This window comes from Sciurus carolinensis, chromosome 7 (genome assembly GCF_902686445.1).
Source record: "Sciurus carolinensis chromosome 7, mSciCar1.2, whole genome shotgun sequence".
NCBI classification, from domain to species: domain Eukaryota; kingdom Metazoa; phylum Chordata; class Mammalia; order Rodentia; family Sciuridae; genus Sciurus; species Sciurus carolinensis.
Genome location: NC_062219.1, coordinates 22,035,049 through 22,055,971, shown reverse-complemented (window position 1 = coordinate 22,055,971; position 20,923 = coordinate 22,035,049). Strand labels below are relative to the sequence as shown.

Below are 20,923 nucleotides of genomic sequence, written 5' to 3'. Positions count from 1 at the left end.
GCAATGTCTTGGGTCCTTCCACACCACCTGCAAAATCTCCGCAATACTCCAGCTGTGATTGTGGGTGTTGTCGTGTGACTTCCTGCACTGATATGTGTTCCTCTTAGACGAGAGTCTCAGCAAATTGGCACTGTATTTAAACAGTAGCGCTCTTTCTATCAGAAAGAATGCCTCTGGAAGAATCCCTCACCTCCTTCTCTGTTAAGTCTGTCCTCTGAAGTCACCAACCTTGGGACTGGAGTTGTGGCTCAGTGGTAGAGCGCTTGCCTGGCATGTGTGAGGCCCTGGGTTTGATCCTCAACACCACATATAAATAAATAAATAAATAAGAAAAAAAGAGAAATCACCAGCCTTTGAGAGAGCTGTGGTTAGTTGCTTCTGGAAGGAAGGGTGGGGAGTGGAGTGGGTGAGGGGAAACTTCCATGTATGTCTCCACTAAACCCCGTAAGGTGCTCATTGTCATTCTTTTGATTCTAACCAAAATACGTTTGGCAGAACCTACAACAAAGAGCAGCTATACTGTACATACGCTATAAATGAAGTCAGAGGGTGGGGAAGGAGAAGGCATGAAGCGGCATGTGAAATCTGGAGGAAATATCAAGTTTCTATCAGAACTTTCTAGAAACCAGGATAAAAAAGAAACACACAATTGCTAGCTATCGGAAAGGGGAACAAATCCAACTTCTTCAAGAGAGACTGAGTGTTGCTATTCTGGAGCTCAGGCCATTAATAAACACTTATGGGGACTTTTATGCACTTGGTTCTAAGCTCACTGCTCCAGGCACATCCACTCTGCCCTCTCTGCCATCAGTGTCCTTGCTTCAGGCCACCGAGAGCATAGGAGAAAATGTGTTTTTAGTGCGTCATGTGCTCCCTTTGTGTTTGTCAAGGCACATCTGAGGGTAATGGGCTTTAGTTTGCCTTTGGTTTAGCTGAAATTGTGTTGTCCGGAGTAGTTCTGGGATTTGCAGATTATAAAACCAGGATGGGAATCTTATGGAGGTCAGAAGTCTAGGCCTCCTGTGGCTGCTGAGTCTCCCCCAACATAGCTTGCTTTCTTCTCAAAGTGCCCGGACCCCTTACCTGGCCCTTCTCTACTGTGTCAAGGTACTTTGTGAACAATGCATCTACAGGGAATAAAGTTTTGCAGGACACACTTTGGGGGAAGTTGACTCAGGATTGGTAGGTGACATGACTGTGTCCCTGAAACCAGGATTTGAAGCTAATGGTTCCATAGACCTTGTAGAGTTCAGAACCAAAATTATGCACATAGAAGGTAAGCACTATGGATGTCCTGCCCGCATGCCCCTGAGCTCTGTTCTGAAGTGCCAGGAATATGTACCCTTTCCAGAAGATGGAAGACTTGGTATTATGACACCATCCCCTGACATGCCTGTGAAAGCTGCAGATGTCTAACACCCTTCTTTACCCTGGGTTGGTCATAGTAGAACCCCTGGAATTTGTGAATATGGGACGGCAAAGAGTTACAGAAGTGCAAGGTGCTGAATCTCTATCGTAGATGGTGTAATAGAAAGCACTAGAAAAGTCGTCCCTTCTCACTGGGTTCAGATGAGTTACCTGAACGTTTACTGGAAGTGTGTGGCTTGTTGGTATTTTTAAAAGCAAACATGGGTATCCTCTTCATAACTGTATATCTATAGAAACACATGTATTGAAATGACTTGTTACTAAAAAAAAAAAAAAAAAGCAGTTTCAAAGCACGAAGTGACCTCTGTCTCTGTAGTCAGTGTGGAATATTACATCTGGATCCTTAGCCACAGACTACCATTTGAAAGACCAGGGATGGTCGCTGGGCTAGAGATCATGATCTGGAATCATTTGCCTTTGTCCTGCCTGAGTGGGTTCAGCTCCAATCATACCTTTTTCTGGGCTGGGGTTTGAGCCTCATGGGAATGAATGTGTTCAATTCTACTTGGAATGATGTGCATAATTATTTTAAGCAATGACTTGATTCTTACTTGTGCTTATTCTTTTCAAAAGTATTAGAGAGGAAGATATCCACAAGACAAAGTAGAGAGGAGCTGATAAGAAGGGGCGTGCTTAAGGAGTTGCCTGATCAAGGTGAGGAAATTAATCATATCTTTAAAATAATTGATCCTTCATCCTTCAGTCTTTCTTTCATTTTTCTCTTGAAATTTAAAATGATCGTGCTCTTGGTCAGATAAAGCAGCAAGTAATGCTGCTAGAGTCTTCCTTTGATTTGGAATGCCATTGTGGGCAGCAGAGAATCTGAGGTATTGTAGAAAAGAGGTCCAGTGACTTTTTTGGTGAATACTTCACCATTGGTCACTCTGAACCCAAAACTCTACCCAGGCACATTGGTGGCTAGAGACACAGATAACAACACAGTGCTTGCATGACTCCTCTTCTCTGTTCTTGAGCTTGAATCTTTCTCTCAAGTTAAATTCGGTTGTTTGACTAAATGCAGCTTCTTCATGCCTTATTTGTTTCTTAAGACTCAATAAAAGAAGAGATAGCTAACATGCTTCTTGTTCTTTACTCTTTGTGATATGTTCGTACGCTCAATCAATAAGGCATGAATGGGCAAATTCATCTGCTTTATCCTTTTTCTCAAGTAATTTTTTTCAGTATTATTCTCTTTTCTTTTTTCTGAATCTAACTGCTCCTCACGTTGTCTCTAACAATGCTTATTTCTAGTTTTATTTTTCCCTTTCCTTTAACCTTCTTCCTGTTTTTCCTCTATCATCCAAACAAGGAATCATGCTCAAAAAAGTTAAGGATTAGATAGAAACTGAGTTTAACTCTTAAAAGAAGACACCAACCAGCACTAGTTCTTACTCCAAATAATTCATACTGGAGTGACTCTCTTTATTCCCACTACTGTTCAAAATAAAGGACATTTGTTGCAACTTTGTTGAATTATCTCTTACCTCCCCCTTTGCTTGGAGAGGTGAAGTATTATCATTGTTTTATCGGAACAAATAACATGCTATTCATTTAGAATCAAAATAATAGTTTTTCTCTTTTTTCCTGGAACATGTTTCTTTGCAAAGAACTTAACATTTTTTTGGCATTTGTCATTTATAAATTGAAATGACATACTTTTTCCAACATCTGAATAATTCCAAAATGGAGCTGGGAAGTGCTTTACTGTTTTACTTCTGCTTAAAAAAAAAAAAAAAAAAAAAGTGGTGGTGTGGGGAATCAAAAGTGAATAGTACCATTTTTTACTAAGCCCTCACAATTTAGATATTTTATTTCAGCTTCTGACCTGTCAAACTTCTCTCACTCTATAAATGAACTTTATGTCTTCCCCAATTTTCTGTTACCTTGAAGCTATTTATTTCCTGTCTGGGACTTTTAAAAATAATAATAATAAAAAAAACACATCCTTAGCCTTTTTAATTTGAAGGTAGATACACAATATCAAAATTCATGTCATGTCCAGCTTCTCTGCAGGCAGTAGAGAAGTTCTGTGACCACTGAGAGCTGCATACTGACCATCAGCTTTATGGATTGACCATGCATTTGTTTGGTATTCTTTACTTGAAAATATTTTAAAGAAAGAGAAAAAAAGTGAAATTTATAACTGAAAACGGTAGGTTTAAAGATAGTGATTAGAGGCTTCTTTTTCTTTTAATTAAAAATGGTAGGAAGAAAAAGATTTTGCTTTTTCTACAGTCAAGTAGCAATGGTCAATTTAAAGAAATGCTTAAATACTGTTTGGTTTTATTCTGTCTAATCCATTAAGCCATTTACAGCATGGGTTACAATTTCTTGGATTAATATATACTTATGTCCCAGAAGTCTGACTCTATTTGACCTTTCTTTTTAATCTTTTGCTGCTGAATATTAGACGTTTTGAAACATAAATGAACAAGATAACTTTTAACCTAAACACAATAAACATACTGAATTTGCTTTCTACCTTTTTCCTGGACCTTGTGTAGAACTACAAAAGTTATCTAATGTTTGAAAGTTCCCAGGGGTGCCCCTTGGAAATAGAGCTCTCCCCCTTTTCAACCAAGGGCTGGAGAAAAAAGTTTTATGTCATTTTCCTAAAAACAATTACCTTGAGAATTTCAGTCTAAGAGACTAGAAGCTGCATTTCTGGTGACAGCCTCCTCGCCTCTGCCAGTGAAGATTCATTCTTGGCCTTGATCTTCTTGACCTCCCCATAGCTCTTGACAGTGCTTGTCAATTATGCCCTTTATTACACAGGCCAGCTAGACTTTTAAGTCCCTCCAGCTGCCCTGGGTTTGACCCCATCCCATCCTGTCCCATGCCTCACTCTCAGCTATTATTATTATTCCCTTTAGATTGTCTTACTTTCCACCAAGAGATAACTTCAGTCTAAGAGTTCAGCAGTTAATCTCTCCTGAGAATCCTGTGCGTGGTCTAGTCCAGGTTCGGTCCTTAACTCTGGTCCCTTCCTTCCAGCTTCTCCTTACCTTTAACATGAGGGCACATGAGGGTCTTGGCCCATTTGCTGTCCTCCTTTCTTCTCTGCTGGCGTGGCTTCCCCCTTGTGATGAGTCACCTACCTTTGGTCATACATGATTCCCTCCTCCCTGTTCCTCCTCTAACCCTACCTGCTGTGCCCCTGTTTACCAGAAAGAGGTAACCCCCTTCCAACACTCAAATGCTCTTATTGAATGACTGGTTTCTGTTTTGCTTTGTGTTTCCTTTTGCTTAAGCTCAGTGATTTGCCGAGTTCTGGTTCCTTTGCTTACGAGGGCTCCAGCTTCTCAGCCTGTACTGCTTCACCATCTCCTAGCACCTTCTTTGACTTTGGCTTGGAGTGATGCTCCACATCAAGGGTTTCATTTATTTTAATGCTGAAACAACTTTTTAAACCCACAGAACTAGAAAACCTTTTCAGTCCATACACGAAGGGATTAGTATCTTCAGTTCTTTTCTGTTTTATTCTTAAATCCCATATTTATTGCAACCACGCCTCTTTGGTTTACAATTATTTTTATATGCACTAGTTTTATTTCACGCCTCAAAGTAAGTATCTTCCCACATCATTGACTATTTCTGTCATGTGATAATCTAATTTCTTCTTATGACAAACCTAATTTTCTCTCTAGCTTTTTTTGGTCTGAACTTTTTAAAAAATCAGTTATTTAGCCTACCGAAAAGTTTTCATGTAATCGCTTAAAATTGTCATTAACGTGACTTTAATATCTGTTTATTACCAACTAAAGTCAAAGAATACACACGTAAATTTTAGTTAATTAAAAAAAATTTTTTTATATCTGAAGAATTTTATACAAAGTGTTTTTCAATTTTACTTGGATTATCTATTCCCAGCCCTTTTAATATTTTTATATATTACATTTTATATAAATTTTACTTTTATATTTTATATTTTATTTTTATATTATTTATGTTATATATTATATATTTTTATTTTGTATATTTCTATATTTTATATTTCACTTGGAATCGTCTATCCTCATACCTTTTAATATTTTATTTTGAGACAGAGTCTCGCTGAGTTGCTTAGGGCCTTGCTAAGTTGCTAAGGCTGACTTTGAACGCACCATTGTCCAGCCTCACTGGGATTACAGGCATGCGACTCCGCATCTGGCTGGAATTGTCTATTCTTACATCATTTTAATTTTATCTGGGCATATTGTAACCCACCTCCTTCTTCTATAGCTAATTGCTTGAAACCAAATAATTCTTACCTTAATTTTATTGAAATAGGATTTGCTAGCAGTGGTATTTCCTTTAATGATTGTCTATTTTAGTTTTATGCAGGAATCAGATTATAGGTTCTTAGTAGTTTACTTGACTAAGCAACAGTTGCTTTTCATTTTGAGCATGACATAATTCCATAATATTTATTTTTTACTGGTCATGCCTATTTTTGTTGTTGTTGTTAAGAAGGCCAATGAATTTTATTGTTGAACCAAAGCAATGAAAATTTGAGAAATATTTTGTTTTATAATGACTTAAAATTAATGAACAATTGCATAAAACCATCTCTAATCATGCATCTCTTCAACTCTACTGAATCAAAACTTTAATTCATTGATTTTGCTTTTACAATGGAGTGCCTCTTTAAGTTTTCCATAGATGGAGTAGGGGTGATCTTTTCAAGCATCACTCAATTGGAAGTTTCTGCAAGATATCTTTCACTTTAGAAAACCTCAGGAACTATGAAAGTTCAAGGATTAAAATTAGTTTTTTATGATTTAGATAATATATTGGACATTTTATTTTAAGCTATGATTTTAAAATATTCCTCTATGGCTGCTCTTTTCCATGTATTTTTTTAAACTAATGTTTTCTAGTTATTATTAGGCTACCTTATGGACTTTTGGGTAATTATATATAACAATTGCCTGAGTACATTTTAATCTTCCCATAAATAAGACAATGAAAATAAACGTAGCCTTGCTACCATCTTTCCCCTGAACACAGCGTGGCAGATGCGTTACTATGTGAAGTTAGCACATCACGTATGTAATACATTCTGCAGACAGAGGTGCTTGGAACCATTCCTGTTCCCCCTCTAATTGTTTGTATGTGTAATTACATTTCATGTTATTTGTGTATTCGCATACACCTTGTTGTTTTTGGTGCATGTTAAAATGTTTATTCCATTTTTCAGATTATTCCTTTCACCATTCAGTTTCTGGATGACAAAGAAACACATAAATATTGACTTCAACAAAATCTAAGCACAAGAACAGAGGGACTCCACTGCCCTGGGGCATCGTGCAATAAGGATAATCAGTCACACTGCCTTGAAATGGCACATGGATTTTTCCCTCCTTAGCTGCTTTTTCTCAAGACTAAGGATTTTCTAGCTCTTTCATTTTAGACAAGTTATTTAATGAAACATGGTGATTTGGCTCCAGGGATAGCAACACGAACTCAGATCCTACCATCCTAGTTACTGGGAAACTGGATTTCAAAAAGCCATCAAGTTAGACATCCAGGTGTTTCTTTCCCATTTTAGATGGAGATGTAACAGTTAACTTTGAAAATTCAAACGGGCACATGATACCCATCGGAGAGGAGTCTATCCGAGAGGAGAATGTAGGGAAGTCTGAAGAAGGTAATGGCTCTGTATCTGAGAAATCACCACCTCGGGAGGAAAAGGCAGAAGATAAGAAAGGTAAAATAAAGAGAAAAACCCATATTATTTCCTTTAGTAGTATTTCCTTTAGCTCAATGTCAAGAAGCAGTTCTCAGGCTCCAATTAGGGACCTAAAACCAGTGGTCCACAAAGAGAAAGTCTGAAATACAAAGAAGAGAGAAATGATAACTAGGGACGAGAAATAGGGTGATATCCTCAGGTGGATGCTTCCATTCATAAGGGCATTGTTTGTTTGTTTGTTTTTATTAAAGAGGGTCATTTAAAGATAATAATCAGAAAGGGTGGACTCTTCAGGCATTAGAATGTCTGAGAATATTCTCCTTTTTTAAGAGGTTTTCTGTAGGATTTAAAAAAAAAAAAAAATGAGATGTTGGAACACCTTTCCCACTTGGTTCCGACGGGGCCCTGTGAACAACAGCTCAGCATGGAGGAACACCAAAACCCTCATGGCTCCCTCAACCTGGCACTCTCTCTCCAATAGTGGGATTTAGTAGGTGGCATCAGTACACCAATATTGTAAGTTCTAGACATTTCTAAGAGAGACCCAGGAATGGTTCCCAGAAATTGATTACCACAGCCTCTGCTTCGTGATTGATCTGTGCAATTGGAAATTCACAATGTGCCAGAGGCAATGATACTGTTCCCCAAGACGTCTTTAGAGACCTTGGTTTCTAGAGTGAATCTGCTGTGTTGGATACAGATACCCGTCAATTGCATGTCTATCGCGCACCCCCAGAACCTTCACAAATTCCTGGTCATGGATTGATTACATCTTGATACCAATGCTATTACATGCAAGAGCCACCACACCTCAATTTTAGACAGACCTTGAGCTGAAATCCCACAAGGAGAGGTTTTACTGGCAAAGGCTAGATGATTCCATGTGGCACAGAAAGAAATTTTTAGGAACAGACTCTTTTCTGTTCTGTAAAATCTACCTCTGAGTTGGAGGGCCGAAATTTGTCAAACCTCATTTGCATTCTGTAGGCATTTTGAGAACTCCTAGAAACTACCAAGAGTGAACTTCTCTTCTTCTGTTTTTGACCCAAATCCTCCAAAGACAAAGGGAATAAAAGGGCTTTTGATGGCTTTATTAAACAGACCAGGTAGCGTGACACTGTTTTCTCCGGACATCCACAACCACTTTATTTGCACATATATTAGTCTTTAAAAGCTTTAAAACCTATGTTGATGATCTTTTGGAAACTTATTATTTTGCTTTCTTCAAATCTAAAGTATAGTATTTGTGGGACTTAGCCTTGCTCCATGGAAGAACTCCAGTTGTGCTGATGAGCACTGGCTATGAGAAATTAATACTTTCAATGATAACATTTCCAGAACATAAAGATAAAGTACACTTAACATTTAAAGGGATTTAGTTGAAAGTATTAATGCAAGTAGTGATTTTGTTTGTTTGTTGTTAAATCCAGTTGTCCTGTCTCACCAAACTGTTAAATTTCAAATTCATCTGTGCTTTCTCCCTGGTCCATACGGGCGTTAATGTCATTCTCTGACTGGCCAGACTTCAAAGGAAGTGTTTCCCTTATCAACCTAATAAAAAGTTGCTGACAGATTTATGCTAGTTAAACCAGCAGACCTTAATGTTCTAAAAAGATGACAGATCATAGGTCCCTGAGTGGTTGAGAGATGTTTTTGTTTTCTTATTCTTTACTTCAAATTAGTACATTCTGTTCTTTCTGGTCAAATGAGGTCCAGGTTAGCATCTCACTTGGCTAGTAGGTACATAAGCTAGACATGCCAGCTGCTGCCATACCACTCTAAGACTGCAGAGCCCTGCTGATAAAGAAAAGAAGTGTTAGGTATGGAAGCCACTTCCTGAGACTGAAATGAGTGTCACTCAAAACTAATATTTTGTGAGAATTATGTTATCCAGAAAGTGTCCTAAGACAAAGACAAGACTTTATTTCTCTAGAAAGATACCATTTAAGTCTGAAAACCAGATGAGTTCACTTTTGCCTCTGCCCCTCTTCTGGAGTCTGTCCTTGTGGGAGCTCAATACCATGCAAACCCACCATCCCCTGTTCTGACTCCCTGTTACTGTTGGGATGCCACGTTCCCTCTCCTCCCCAGTTATACCAGCTCACTCAAGAACGTGACTTCATCTATTATTTGGTTATATCTGCAAAAACACATCACATGCCTTTAAAATCCTAGATATTATTACATGTTTTTATAAGACAATATTTTGATACTTAAGTATTTGAAATCTCAATGACAAAGAAAGTAAAGCAGGTTCTACCCAGGCCATGTGAGTGTGTGTATCTGGGGCTCCTGAAGATGCCTGAGTCTGCAGTTGCACAGTGGTCTTGGTGTCTTCTCCCTGACACTGGAGACTTCTTCCTTGAGATCTTTAGGTCTCTTAGTCTCCCATTATACTTTCTCAGTAAGTGCCCTCAAATTTACAAGAGATAGAAAAACTGATCTGCCATCTGTTAAATATAACAGTATTAATATGAGAAACCTGAAAATTATTTGACATTATTTCTATTGAGTTATTGTAAAGGACTTTCAATGAAGTAACAGGGATGAACACGTATTTCTTCCACAAATAATAATGACTATGTGGGGCCAGGAAAAGGGTGGACAATGAAAAATGGCCTTTGCAATACAAGATGCACAGTACCACGGAAGGCCCCAGTACACCAGGCCCAGGGAGTGGAGACCAAGGTGGTTTCTCTAAGGCAGAGCTTTCCACAGTAAGACCTGAAGGAGAGCAGAAGGAGGTGAAGGAAAGGAATCAGAGCAGAAATGCCTTCTAGGCCAGGTGCAGAGTGCACATAGTTCAGGGCTTGCTCTAAGTGTTGTACTCAGCCCTCCATGTGGTGGAAGGAGTCGAGCCTGCAGCTTGTCTTCCAGACCATGTTGTGTGAAACCTCATGTCCTCATGAAGCCAGAATGAGCAGGCAGCTCTTTCTTAACCTCCTCCTGAAAAGATAATACTCCCAAACTCCATCAGTTTACATCATGTCTTCAGATCATATGGTAATCATAAAAAACACAACTTAATTCTTTACCTCCCACATGCAAGTCCAGAGTCTGTTTTCTACTGATAGTGTGTCAGTAACTATCAGCTTGTTAGTCACATTTATTGAACAGACATGATTTTTAGGGCATTGTGTTTGATGGGATACAAAATTTCAGGCAAGAGGCATTTTAATTTAATCAGAAAAATAATACTATTATGAGTATGTGTCACACACCCATACACATACACACAACTTAGAATCCCCAGAATGGCAGACACTCACAGATGACTAGCACAGTTCAAAGAATAGAGAGTGGTCCACGTTTTCCAAGGAGCCAGCACAGAGTTTGTGTGCAGTGTGTTCATTTTCTCCCCAGGGTGGATTGGCATTCCTGACCGTCACAGAGCAAGCATCTCTTCCCGCCCAAATGCAGAGGCTAAATTCCTTGGGGTATTTTATTTTATTTGTGGTGCTGGGAATTGAACCCAGGGCCTCACATATGCTAAGCACATGTTCTACCACTGAGCTACACCCTCAGCCCATCTTTGGAGTATACTATTAGAATTTGAAACCTTAAACAGAAAGAAAAAAGATTCCTCAGTGATGTGCCTTGACCAGAAAGGATAAGACATGCAGGGCTTGTTGTGTGAAAAAGAACTGTGATACTAAGATCAGTTTGCTCTTCCCACCAACTGTATTATTGGGCTTGGTCTCCATGCTTGGTATTGTGCTTAGGACTAAAGTCGCAAAGATGTACTTAAAGAACACACTTCTGAAAATAAGACGCTCCTGCACCAGAACTAGAAAACAAACAAGCTAAAAAGGAGCCAGGCACGCAGGAACTGGAAACATTAATAGACACAATCCAGAAGCAACTAAAAGATTATCCATGCAAAGATAACATACGTGAAGCATTTCATGACAAGGACGCATCAGGATATGTGGACAGAGAGATGTTCTTTTAAATCTGTGAATCTTTTAACATCCCATTAGATGAATCCTTGGTTAAAAAGTTAATTAGGATATGCTCTCATGGAGAAGACAGCACTGACCATTATAACTTTGTTCATGCTTTCTCAAACTGACCTGGCTGGTGAGAGAATACAATGTAAATTTTTTTATGTTGGAGCCACAATTGGAAATATATCTTGCAGAGCTCCTGAAGTTATATATTTTTTATTATATTTCACAACTCCTAAAGTCTCAATTAAATTGGTTTTTATTAAAAAAAAAAAAAAGAATACACTTCTGCTGTCTATCAAAAGACCAGCAAATCAATGTATGTTTTCTCTTTTACATTAACATTCCATGTGTTAGCCGTGTATTCACCTGTATCATTTTCCAGTCTAGTGAGCTTTTGTGACTAACTGACCTTGTGGTTTAGACCAGGCTGGGGTGCGGGGAGCCTACTGTAATATAAAGGATCAGCAGCTTAGTCGAGATGATATATAAATGGGTAGACATACAAAGTGGCCTCTGCTGAATGTTGAATAAGTCACTCCTGTAGCGAGCCTGAGTGAGTACAGTGGCGAGAGAGATTGAGTGACTGGGGAGGATTTCACAGTTGAGGGAGGATAAAAATGGAACTTTAAAAGAAAGGTCTTATTGATAAGTTTCTGTAAAATCATCGTTATGGGAGAAAATATAGGTGACTTGATGGAAGATATGGTTTTAAAAAATGCTCACTAGGATAAGAAATGAGGAAGGAAAAGGACTTTGTAAAATGTGATGTGTGCCAGTGTTAAAACCCTTGCTTGGTCCTTCAAAAATGGGAAGCCAAACCCAGGAAAGGTTGAGTCTCGTCTTAACTTGAGTGCTGTCTTGTGTTTTTTTATTGTGCTCCATTTTTAAAGAACTGCTGCTTGGCTCTTTGGACCAGACTGTATTTTAATTTCAATTGGTCACTCTTAGAGAAAGTCTCAATGTGACTTTATGAATAAGCCTTAGCATCTCCACTTTTGCTAATGAGACCCTGATAGTTTTTCTCCTCCAATTGCGCACAACCTTGTGGAGGCTTCTAGTTTTAGGTATGAATTTTTTCTACGAAGTGTAACCGTTGTCTTTTCCAAATTGTTGTTTATGTTTACATTACAGGACAAAGTTAATATATTTTGGATTCTGCACCTGGGTACCTATAGGTGTGACATTAAGTTCAAAGGGCAGAGCAAGTTTTTGCAGAATAGGAAGCTGCCCTGGTGTTCCAGGAAAGCTTGAGGACATCTCTTAATAGTGGAAAGTAGTTCATTGTTCCACACGCTGTGCACCATGTCATAGATCCTTCAGTCCCCTGTAGCTTAGAACATCAGTGACTTTTACTGCACTGCAACCAAGCACAAATCTCTTTCAAGTTGATCAGCTTGAGTTCTGGAAGGTAACTGAGCCCAGTAGTTGCTGCGGCTATCAATCAAGCCTCATCTCTAGGACGGTGTGTATAATGTGCTCGCCTGTCACTCTTGAGGGTCCTTCAGTTTCACTAAATTGTCAAATTTGTTGACGTTGGCACTCAGTGTCCATGTCATCGTTCAGCCACCACAGATCCAAGGCTGGAATTGAGGCATCTGCCTGGTGGCCATTTACACTCACTCTCAGCATGCCTTCATCCCAGTAACTTATGCCATGCAGTTTCATCAAAGGCGTGACTGATGTATGCAGAGAACACACCTCGGTTTGTCCTTCAGCCTTCATTTTTAACCCAAACTTTGCTCTCCTTGGTGCAGAGCTCCATCTGGTTCCCAAGAGCCAAGCAGCCATGTGTGTGTGTCCCTGTGGCCACGTCTTGCTCCTAGTGTTACATGGTGTATGTCTGCATCAGTCTGCTCTGTTCACTTTCTCATTTATAGAGAACACTGAAAACCACTCTGAAACACCGGCAGCTCCTGCTCTACCTCCTTCAGCTCCTCCTAAGCCTAAACCCAAACCTAAACCCCCCAAATCACCTGTGCCTCCCAAAGGGGCTACTGCTGGGGCCAGACACAAAGGTGACGAAGTGCCTCCCATTAAAAAAAATGCCAAGGCTCCTGGTAAGCAGGCCCCCGCCCCTCCACCCAAGCCAACGAGCCGCAACACGACCCGAGAGGCCGGTGAGTATGCCCTCAGTGCGCTGTGGGGTTGTGTCCAGGGTGCTTGGCTCTGGGATGGGACTCATTATTTCTTTGAAGAACGATGGTTGTTTGGTGGCTTAGGATGTAACACCAGTGGATTCAGCTTTGACACAGAGAATGCCTAAGAGTTTTCTTTGTAGCAAAGACAACAAGTGGATTAGTTCTCCCCTTTAGGGTTTGGATTACTAGGCCTCATTTGTCTTACTACCCACTATCATCACATGAGAACCAGTCCAAGATGCAGGGAGTAGGATACATGCCTGATAATGATGATGATCTGATAAAACATCATTTAGGTATTGACTGATCTTCTGCCTATTAAAGTTTATGGGGGGGCTCTTGGTCAGGAGCCCTAACTTACAAAATACGTTAGGTTTGCCTATAAGAATATGACATACATCTTTAACATAGTTGATGGATGTGTTATATCCTCAGCATCCAGTCATGTCTCTTCTGATAAATGACAAAGGGTCCATATATTTGGTTCAGCTACACCCCCACAGCTTTCTACTCCAATCAAAACCACTTCCATGGAGTCGAAAGTGACAGCTCAATGCTCCCTGCTCTCCTCCAGGATTAGCAGATTCGGTTTGTCATGAGGCAGGCATCTCGGTGTGGTATTGCTACACGTTGCTATTGCACATCACAGCGGATGTCTGGGTGCCCTGACTTCCTGCACTTTGTGCACACTTTGTCCAACTTTCCTTTTCTCCACTCACGCTTCATGCAAAGGGAGCTCCCATTCTTCTAGTGAAATGGAATTAAGATGCCTACCATGTGGTCTAGCTTTTAAAGGGACATTAATTGAAGTTCACATGCCTGGAGGACATCAACATGTGAATAAAAATTCTCCTGTACAATCTTATTTTACTTAAATCCAGCAGCAGCTTTCTAGCAATTGATGGCTGCAGTTGGCCTTGGTGTTGATCTTTTTCCCTTCCTAATTTATACCCATTAAACTCAAATTCAGAGGCTGTCTGAGCTGACAGTATAGCAGCTTTTGGTTCCTCTCTTCTTGCCTTTGACCTTTAGGTCTGGGTGTTTTCTAATCAGCTCTGAAATGAAACAGCTCAGAACCATGTGCGTAAGGGCCTTTTCCCAGGGGTCTGGATGTCAGTGTCCATACTTGTTGGTGTCAGTGTGTTTCCCAGTCTGCCTCGCGAAGTGGGGTGGGCACTGGCCTATTTCCTGAAGAAAAGCTCCACCCTCCCCTCTGCCTTTGGGAATGAAGACCCTGTCTTGCGCAGATTCCGCACTTCCTCATTCTCCTCATGGTACGGGTTCACTGCGGCTGGGACTCTCAGAAGAAAGCCTGTCATGAAGGCAAGGGCAGGGGGCAGCTTTCATGACAGATTTGGAGTTATTTCCAGATATTTTGCTTGAAGATTTATTTATAGACTCATGAGTTTCCTATGAGAATAGTACAGTCATTTTATCCATTGAATCATATATAAGAGGGGCAGGCCCTTCTACCAATAAGAATGTGACTATTCCCAGGATTGTCGCAGAGAAGCTGGTTGCACCAAAGGACAATAAGTCCATGTGCAAGGATCCTCCTATCAACCAGTGAAAATACTCCTTCAGAGCCCTTGATATTCTGGGTGTATCCATTTGGAATTTTTTGCCTTTGTGATAGTTGAATAATGTTGACCTCAAAAAGTTAGTTCAAAAATGCAGCTCTTGATCTTCAGTCAGATGTTTTCAGTTCTTAAGCCCTACAACCACCTATCAATTTAGAGCATTCAGCTGCTTTGCCAGGAAAGTGAGGGTAAAGCTCTCTTTTTGTTTCTCATTATTACACACCGTTAGCAACAAAAGTTAACCAGAAGGTGGTGTTTCTTTTTTTAATCATAGTTGGTTTCAGCAAAGTCCTATCATTTAAGAAGCTACTTAAAGAAAAATATATGGCCTGAATTTGCACTCCAGATATTGAAAAAAATTATTTTTTTTCCATGAGACAGGCTGAAGTTAAACTTTTCTGTTGGAAATGAAAGAATTTTCCCAGAAATATGATTAGAAGTGATATCATTAGAATTGGTCTAAAGGGATTATGTTGAACTTACCTAAGAAAATAATTGAGCATTTTTAGGCACCAAATCCTTAATGTCTTTGTTGCAAGAAAATAAGTAAAAGTTAGAATGAGCTTAAGGAATCTTGATGGATTTGACTTGTAAACAAGAAAAGGTTGTTAACTATAAAGACGTATTAACAAGTTCAGATTTGGTGGAGGGGAATTCTAGCTGTTATGTATTTCTAAAATAATAAAAACCTCAAATGAAGAGACTCCTTTGAAGCCTGGATCTTGTCACTAAAGGAGACTGGCTTCTTTGGCATATTGGATTTAATAAAGTCTTACATCTCGTCGTCTGTTTCTTTATTTGTTCTTCATCTCTTGACCCTCTCAATTGACTTTAAAAAAGTTATAACCACAGGGAGGTTAAATAACATCTGTATGCAATATGGATCGACTCCACTATCCTAGCAAGACGTTTTCTAATAGTTCTGCGAAAGATCGTTTAACCCTCTCGTGAAAAAGAAAAAGGAACATGAGCATTACAACAGAAGAAGCAGTCAGGAGAAATTATAGTTCATAAAGGTAGTGAAACAAATATTCTCAAAGGAGTTTAAGTACGTTTCCTTAAATGACAAAAAGAGAGGGTAGTTAATTTTGGTTCCTGAAAATAATTTGGTTGAAGGCAGCACTGTCCAGGGGTAGGCAAATATACCATGGCAATCCTTTGAAGACCTTCCTGAAATGTAAGCTGTGAGAATAATTAGATTTGTGAAAGTTGGGGTTGGAAGTTCTGGGAAGAGTCAGGCCTAGAGGTGTGCACCTATAGTCCCAGTTACCTGGGAGGCTGAGGCAGGAGGATTGGTTGAGCCCAGGAATTCAAGGCCAGCCTGGGAAACATAGCAAGACCTCATCTCAAAAACAAACAGAAGTTCTGGGAGTGATATTCTTTTCCTTTAATATTTATTTATTCATTGGTACCAGGGATTGAACCCAGGTGCACTTGACCACTGAGCCACATCCCCAGTCCATTTTTTATTTTTTTATTTTGAGACAGGGTCTCACTTATGCTTAGGGCCTCGCTAAGTTGCTGAGACTGACCTTGAACTTGTGATCCTCCTGCCTCAGCCTCCTGAGCTACTGGGATTGCAGGTGTGCACCACCAAACCTGGTTCCTTCAAATAATTCAGACATTACCCATGTAAATATTTTTTGTTAAAAGTACAACAGAAAACATTTTTCCTGTCTCGTGATGATTTGAAGGAGACCTGTCCTTCATGTGTGGTACAGATGGAAGAATAGGCTATCAGGACAGACTTCCTTGTCTGGAGCTAGGGGACAGTTGGTTTGAGTTTGCTCTGTTAGCAGTGGGATAAGTGAACTTTTTTTGGACCCAGAAAGAAACTGGTACTGTATACCCCAGCTTCTTCTGACTATGAACCTCCACTCCATTCCCAGAAAGACATCACAGGACACAGATAATTTATGAAGAACCCAATTGTGTGCTACCTGCAGCTCACTGCTGGTGGCTGCCTATTTGTACCAAAATGTCTCTTCTTCCGCACCTACAAGAGTTTTTCCAAGTGACCATAGGACAAGGAATGGAAGACTTCCCCTTTGGCTCTTCCAATCAGAGACTAAAAGGGAGAGGAGACAGAAGGTCCTTGTCCGTTAATTCTGCTCTAAGTATCACTCGCTCCCTCTAGATTAGAGGCAGAGAGGGTACAGAAGACCAGAGCGTTAGCATTACTAGCCAGTTTTCTTTCCTCCATTTATCCAACTAATTTTAAAGGGAGCATTTTAAATGTCATTGACAATTCCAACTTGGTTACTTTATTTAAAAAGCATTGTATTCTTTGATTTTTTTTTTTTTTAATGCAAAATCTCTCTATTTTAGCTGGTTCTTCTCATTCCAAAAAACCAACTGGCTCCAAAGCATCAGCCTCACCATCTACTTCATCCACCTCTTCTCGTCCCAAAGCTTCCAAGGAGACAGTTACTAGCAAAACAGGGACAGTGGGGACCACAAAGGGCAAGAAGAAAGCTGGCAAGCAGCCGGCGACTTCCCGACTCTCCTCAGACACCACCACTGCTGGCACATGCGACCTTAAAGGAGAGCCTTCGGAGACTGGAGTGGAGAGTCCAGCGCCTGAGCAGACTGTCCCTGGGGAGCAGACCACAGGCAAAGCCAAGCCTCCAGTCCCTCTACCCCCGGTGGCTCCACCACCCTCCCCGCCTGCCCCTCCTCTGCTTCTGGAGGATCAGTGCATTGTTGCCTCAGATGCTCCAGTTGTCCTGGTCAGCGATGGAGCTGACCTGCCTGCCTCTGCCTTAGACCCAAGTCAGCTCCTTTGGACTGAAGAGCCGACCAACAGAACCACTTTCCACTCAGTCGCTGGATTAAGTGTTAGCAGAGAAAATGCAAAATGGTGAGTTGGGTTGCAAAGCCCATGTTGCATCTGAATGCTAAACATCAGCCAAGTAGCTAGGCAATGATGGTGCACGCCTGTAATCCCAGTGACTCTGGAGGCCGAGACAGGAGGATCATGAGTTCAAATCCAGCCTCAGCAACCTAGTGAGGCCCTAAGCAACTATTGAAACCCTGTATCTAAATTAAATATAAAAAGGGATTGGGATGTGGTTCAGTGGTTAAACCCCCTTGGGTTCAATCCTCAGTACCAAAAGAAAGAAAAAAAAAAAAAAATCAGTGAAGTATTGTGCTTGAATGAAGGTGCCTTATCTTCTTCCCTTTGTCATTTACTCCGGTGAATGTTAGGTAAGCCCACATGTGGCCATTGGTTTTCCTTAATCCTGCCCTGGGAACACTGTGGGCTGTGGAGAAAATCACATTGATAATGCTGACAAACGCCAATCCTGTGATTTTCAAAAGCATTTAGAGCGCAGCTCGGCAGTCTTTTTTCTTGTCCCTAGACAGTTCCCTTCTCTTTCCTTATAGAGCTTATTTTAAATCTTTCCCTCTTGGGTCCAGATTGCTCACCCACTCCTGCCCACCTTCATTTCAGTAAGTTATGTAGCTTTATTCTCTAAGAAAACTAAGACTGTCAGGAAAGAACTCTTTAAAATTCCAACTCATTTTCTTCCAACCGTAGAGTGGCCCCCATTCTTGCTCGCTGAACTCCCCCCTCAGCTCACATTTCGCCTGCCTCTGTAAAGCCTTCCAGTGCTTCCAGACAGAACTGGTTGTTGCATCTTCTATACTCATAAAACCCCCCTCTTTTCCTCCTTGTGGGACAGAACGAGCTAACATCTTATTTACCTCTGTGTCCCTAGCAAGCAGCATAGAGTTTAATGTGCTGTGGACGCTCAGGGAATGTTCACTGAATTTTTTAATAAAAATGAAGAAGTGGGCTAAGGTGCTTATAGGAAAAGTCAGCCTTCTCCAATATGGTGGAGCGATGTTGAAGATGAGATGGTCCTGATGCTAGGTTTGATAAACACATGATAACAGAAGTTTAAAAGAACATGGTCCAGTAGTCTTTCTTTCACTGAGGAAGGTTACCATACAAAACAGGCTCCAGCCAGTTTGGTGAGGGCCTTCTCTCTCTCTCATCACTTGGTGGAAGGTAAATGGTCAAGAGTTCAAGAGCAAACCCTCTCCCTCAAGCCATTTTTGTAATGGTGGTAATCTCTTCATTAGGGCTTTGCCCTTATGATCCAGGTACCCCCCATGAGGCCTTATCTTCCAATGCTGTCACCCAGGGGGGTAAATTTTTAAGATATGAATTCTGGGGGACCCATTCAAACCAGAGATTAGTTCTTAATATTTCCAGCACATAACAAATGCTTTCTTTTAATTGTAGTTTTTTTTTTTTTTTTTTTTTTTTAGCACTGCAATTACTTCCAACCTGAATACTGAACTTTATTCTTTCAGCATAGTTTTGGTATCCTTCTGTGTGCTGGGCAATGTACTAAGCACCAGAGATACAAAAGTGACCCAAACATGAGTAATTTTTACCAAGATATTGGCCAGTGAGCCCAGGAAGTATAAATATTTAACAAAACTTCTGAATTTTGGAAAATAGATTGAACATAGAGGCTTCAATATACTGAAGAACAAGGTGCAATATATAAATAAAACTCCTTAGATAGTCTTAAGCATTCAGAAAACTTTCTGAGAGTGACCTGATTCCCAGATCATTTTCACAAACATCTCAGGAGTGCACTTCATCATGCTAAGCTCCGAACTGCGTTCTAGAGGTTTGATATGTGTAGAGATCTGTCAGACAAAGGAGTGTCAGTTTCCATTCCTAACACTACATCAGAGGGAGCAAGCTTAGAGCATCATTAGACACTGAGGATGTTTTATAATAGATGTTCCTACCCATCAGGGTAACTCTAACAGATTCCTGGAAGAACTCATAGAGATTTTCTTCCCTATATATTCTTCAAAATTAAAAAAAAAAATTAAATTATAATTCATCCTACAGGGTGGTTTGTGTTTGCTCTTGAATTAATGAATTTGGAGTAGGTAGTGTCTCAGATTTTCTTCCAAATTTTTCCTGTTTCAAGTGGATATTTGAATTAGAATTCTTGGCTCTTAGTCACCTGCTTTTCTTAGAACTCTCCCTGAGTTATATTTAGTCACCTAATGTGTGAAAATCCTGTCATTTTATGAAAAGACTTCTGTTTGGAATACAAATATCAGAACTTTAAAGAGGGCAAGTGGTGTGTATAAAAATACCTCCCTCTATTCCCATATTGCAGGGTGCTATTTGGTAGGTTTCTCTTCATTGGCACTGTATCAGTAACACACAGGTCTCATATAACATAAAGCAGAAACTAATCAACTCATTTTGAGGCCTTGTTCAAAGGAATGCACTTTATTGCCCAATGTGCCCAGGAACCATAGGAAGAAAAACTGAAAGCCAAGACATGAGTCGGTTGACATAGATTTGAAGTTTATTTAATGTTAAATATAACTTTTTGTTTGTTTGTTTGGTACTGGGGATTGAATCTGGGGCACTTTACCAAAGAGCTACTTCCCCAAAGCTTTTAATTTTTTATTTTGAGACAGGGTCTCACTAAGCTGAGATAGTTGGCCTTAAATTTGCAATCTTTCTACCTGAGTCTCCTGAGTAGCTGGAATTACAGGCATGCATTACCATGCCTGGGAAATATAACTTTTAATAATATAAAATAAAATACAATGCTTAACAAGTAGAGTTAAGAGTCTTCAGTCTGGGTTCTAGACTGGACTTGCTATCTTGGTTGGGCAGTTCACTCATGACCTTCTTGGATCCATGAACAGTAAATCACCTGCCCTCCTAATAATGTAGAACAGTTATAAGTTGTAAATATATTCTGAACTATTTGCAAACTACAGAATATACTATAAAATGCAAATGGTAAGACTAAAATAATAATATAATAAATTAGTGAACTATCCCACAAACGAATAACAAGGCTCAACTGGGAAGTATCTTTTATTCTGTATCTAGAAGGTGTTATTAATGAACATCTTTTAAACATGCTGTGTTCACCCGTAATGACAATTCAAACAAAAGTGGCTTCCAGTGGCAATGAACTAAGAATCCAGACTGGGGAAAAGTTTTCCCACAAAAATTAGTCTTCTCTCATTTAAAATGAGACTTCATGCTAGAGCAAGCAGTATAATGGTTCCTCAAAAAATTAAACATACCATTACCCCATGACTCTGCAATTCCCCTTCTGTGTTCAAAACCAAAAATCGAAAGCAGGGACTTGA

At 40.0% G+C, this 20,923-nt stretch overlaps 1 protein-coding gene across 7 annotated transcripts in view; it reads left to right on the top strand.

The window, feature by feature from the left end:
• Positions 1–20,923, top strand: part of Phactr2 (phosphatase and actin regulator 2) — a 256,136-nt gene that overhangs the window by 195,173 nt on the left and 40,040 nt on the right. For 3 of the 7 annotated variants that reach the window (XM_047557219.1, XM_047557221.1, XM_047557220.1), the window contains exons 3-6: positions 2,002–2,082; positions 6,959–7,117; positions 12,927–13,166; positions 17,096–17,627. In XM_047557219.1, coding sequence (XP_047413175.1) covers positions 2,002–2,082; positions 6,959–7,117; positions 12,927–13,166; positions 17,096–17,627 — 1,012 coding nt within the window. The remainder of the gene's footprint in view (positions 1–2,001; positions 2,083–6,958; positions 7,118–12,926; positions 13,167–17,095; positions 17,628–20,923) is intronic. The other 4 variants (XM_047557222.1, XM_047557224.1, XM_047557225.1 and 1 more) reach the window with 2 other exon arrangements.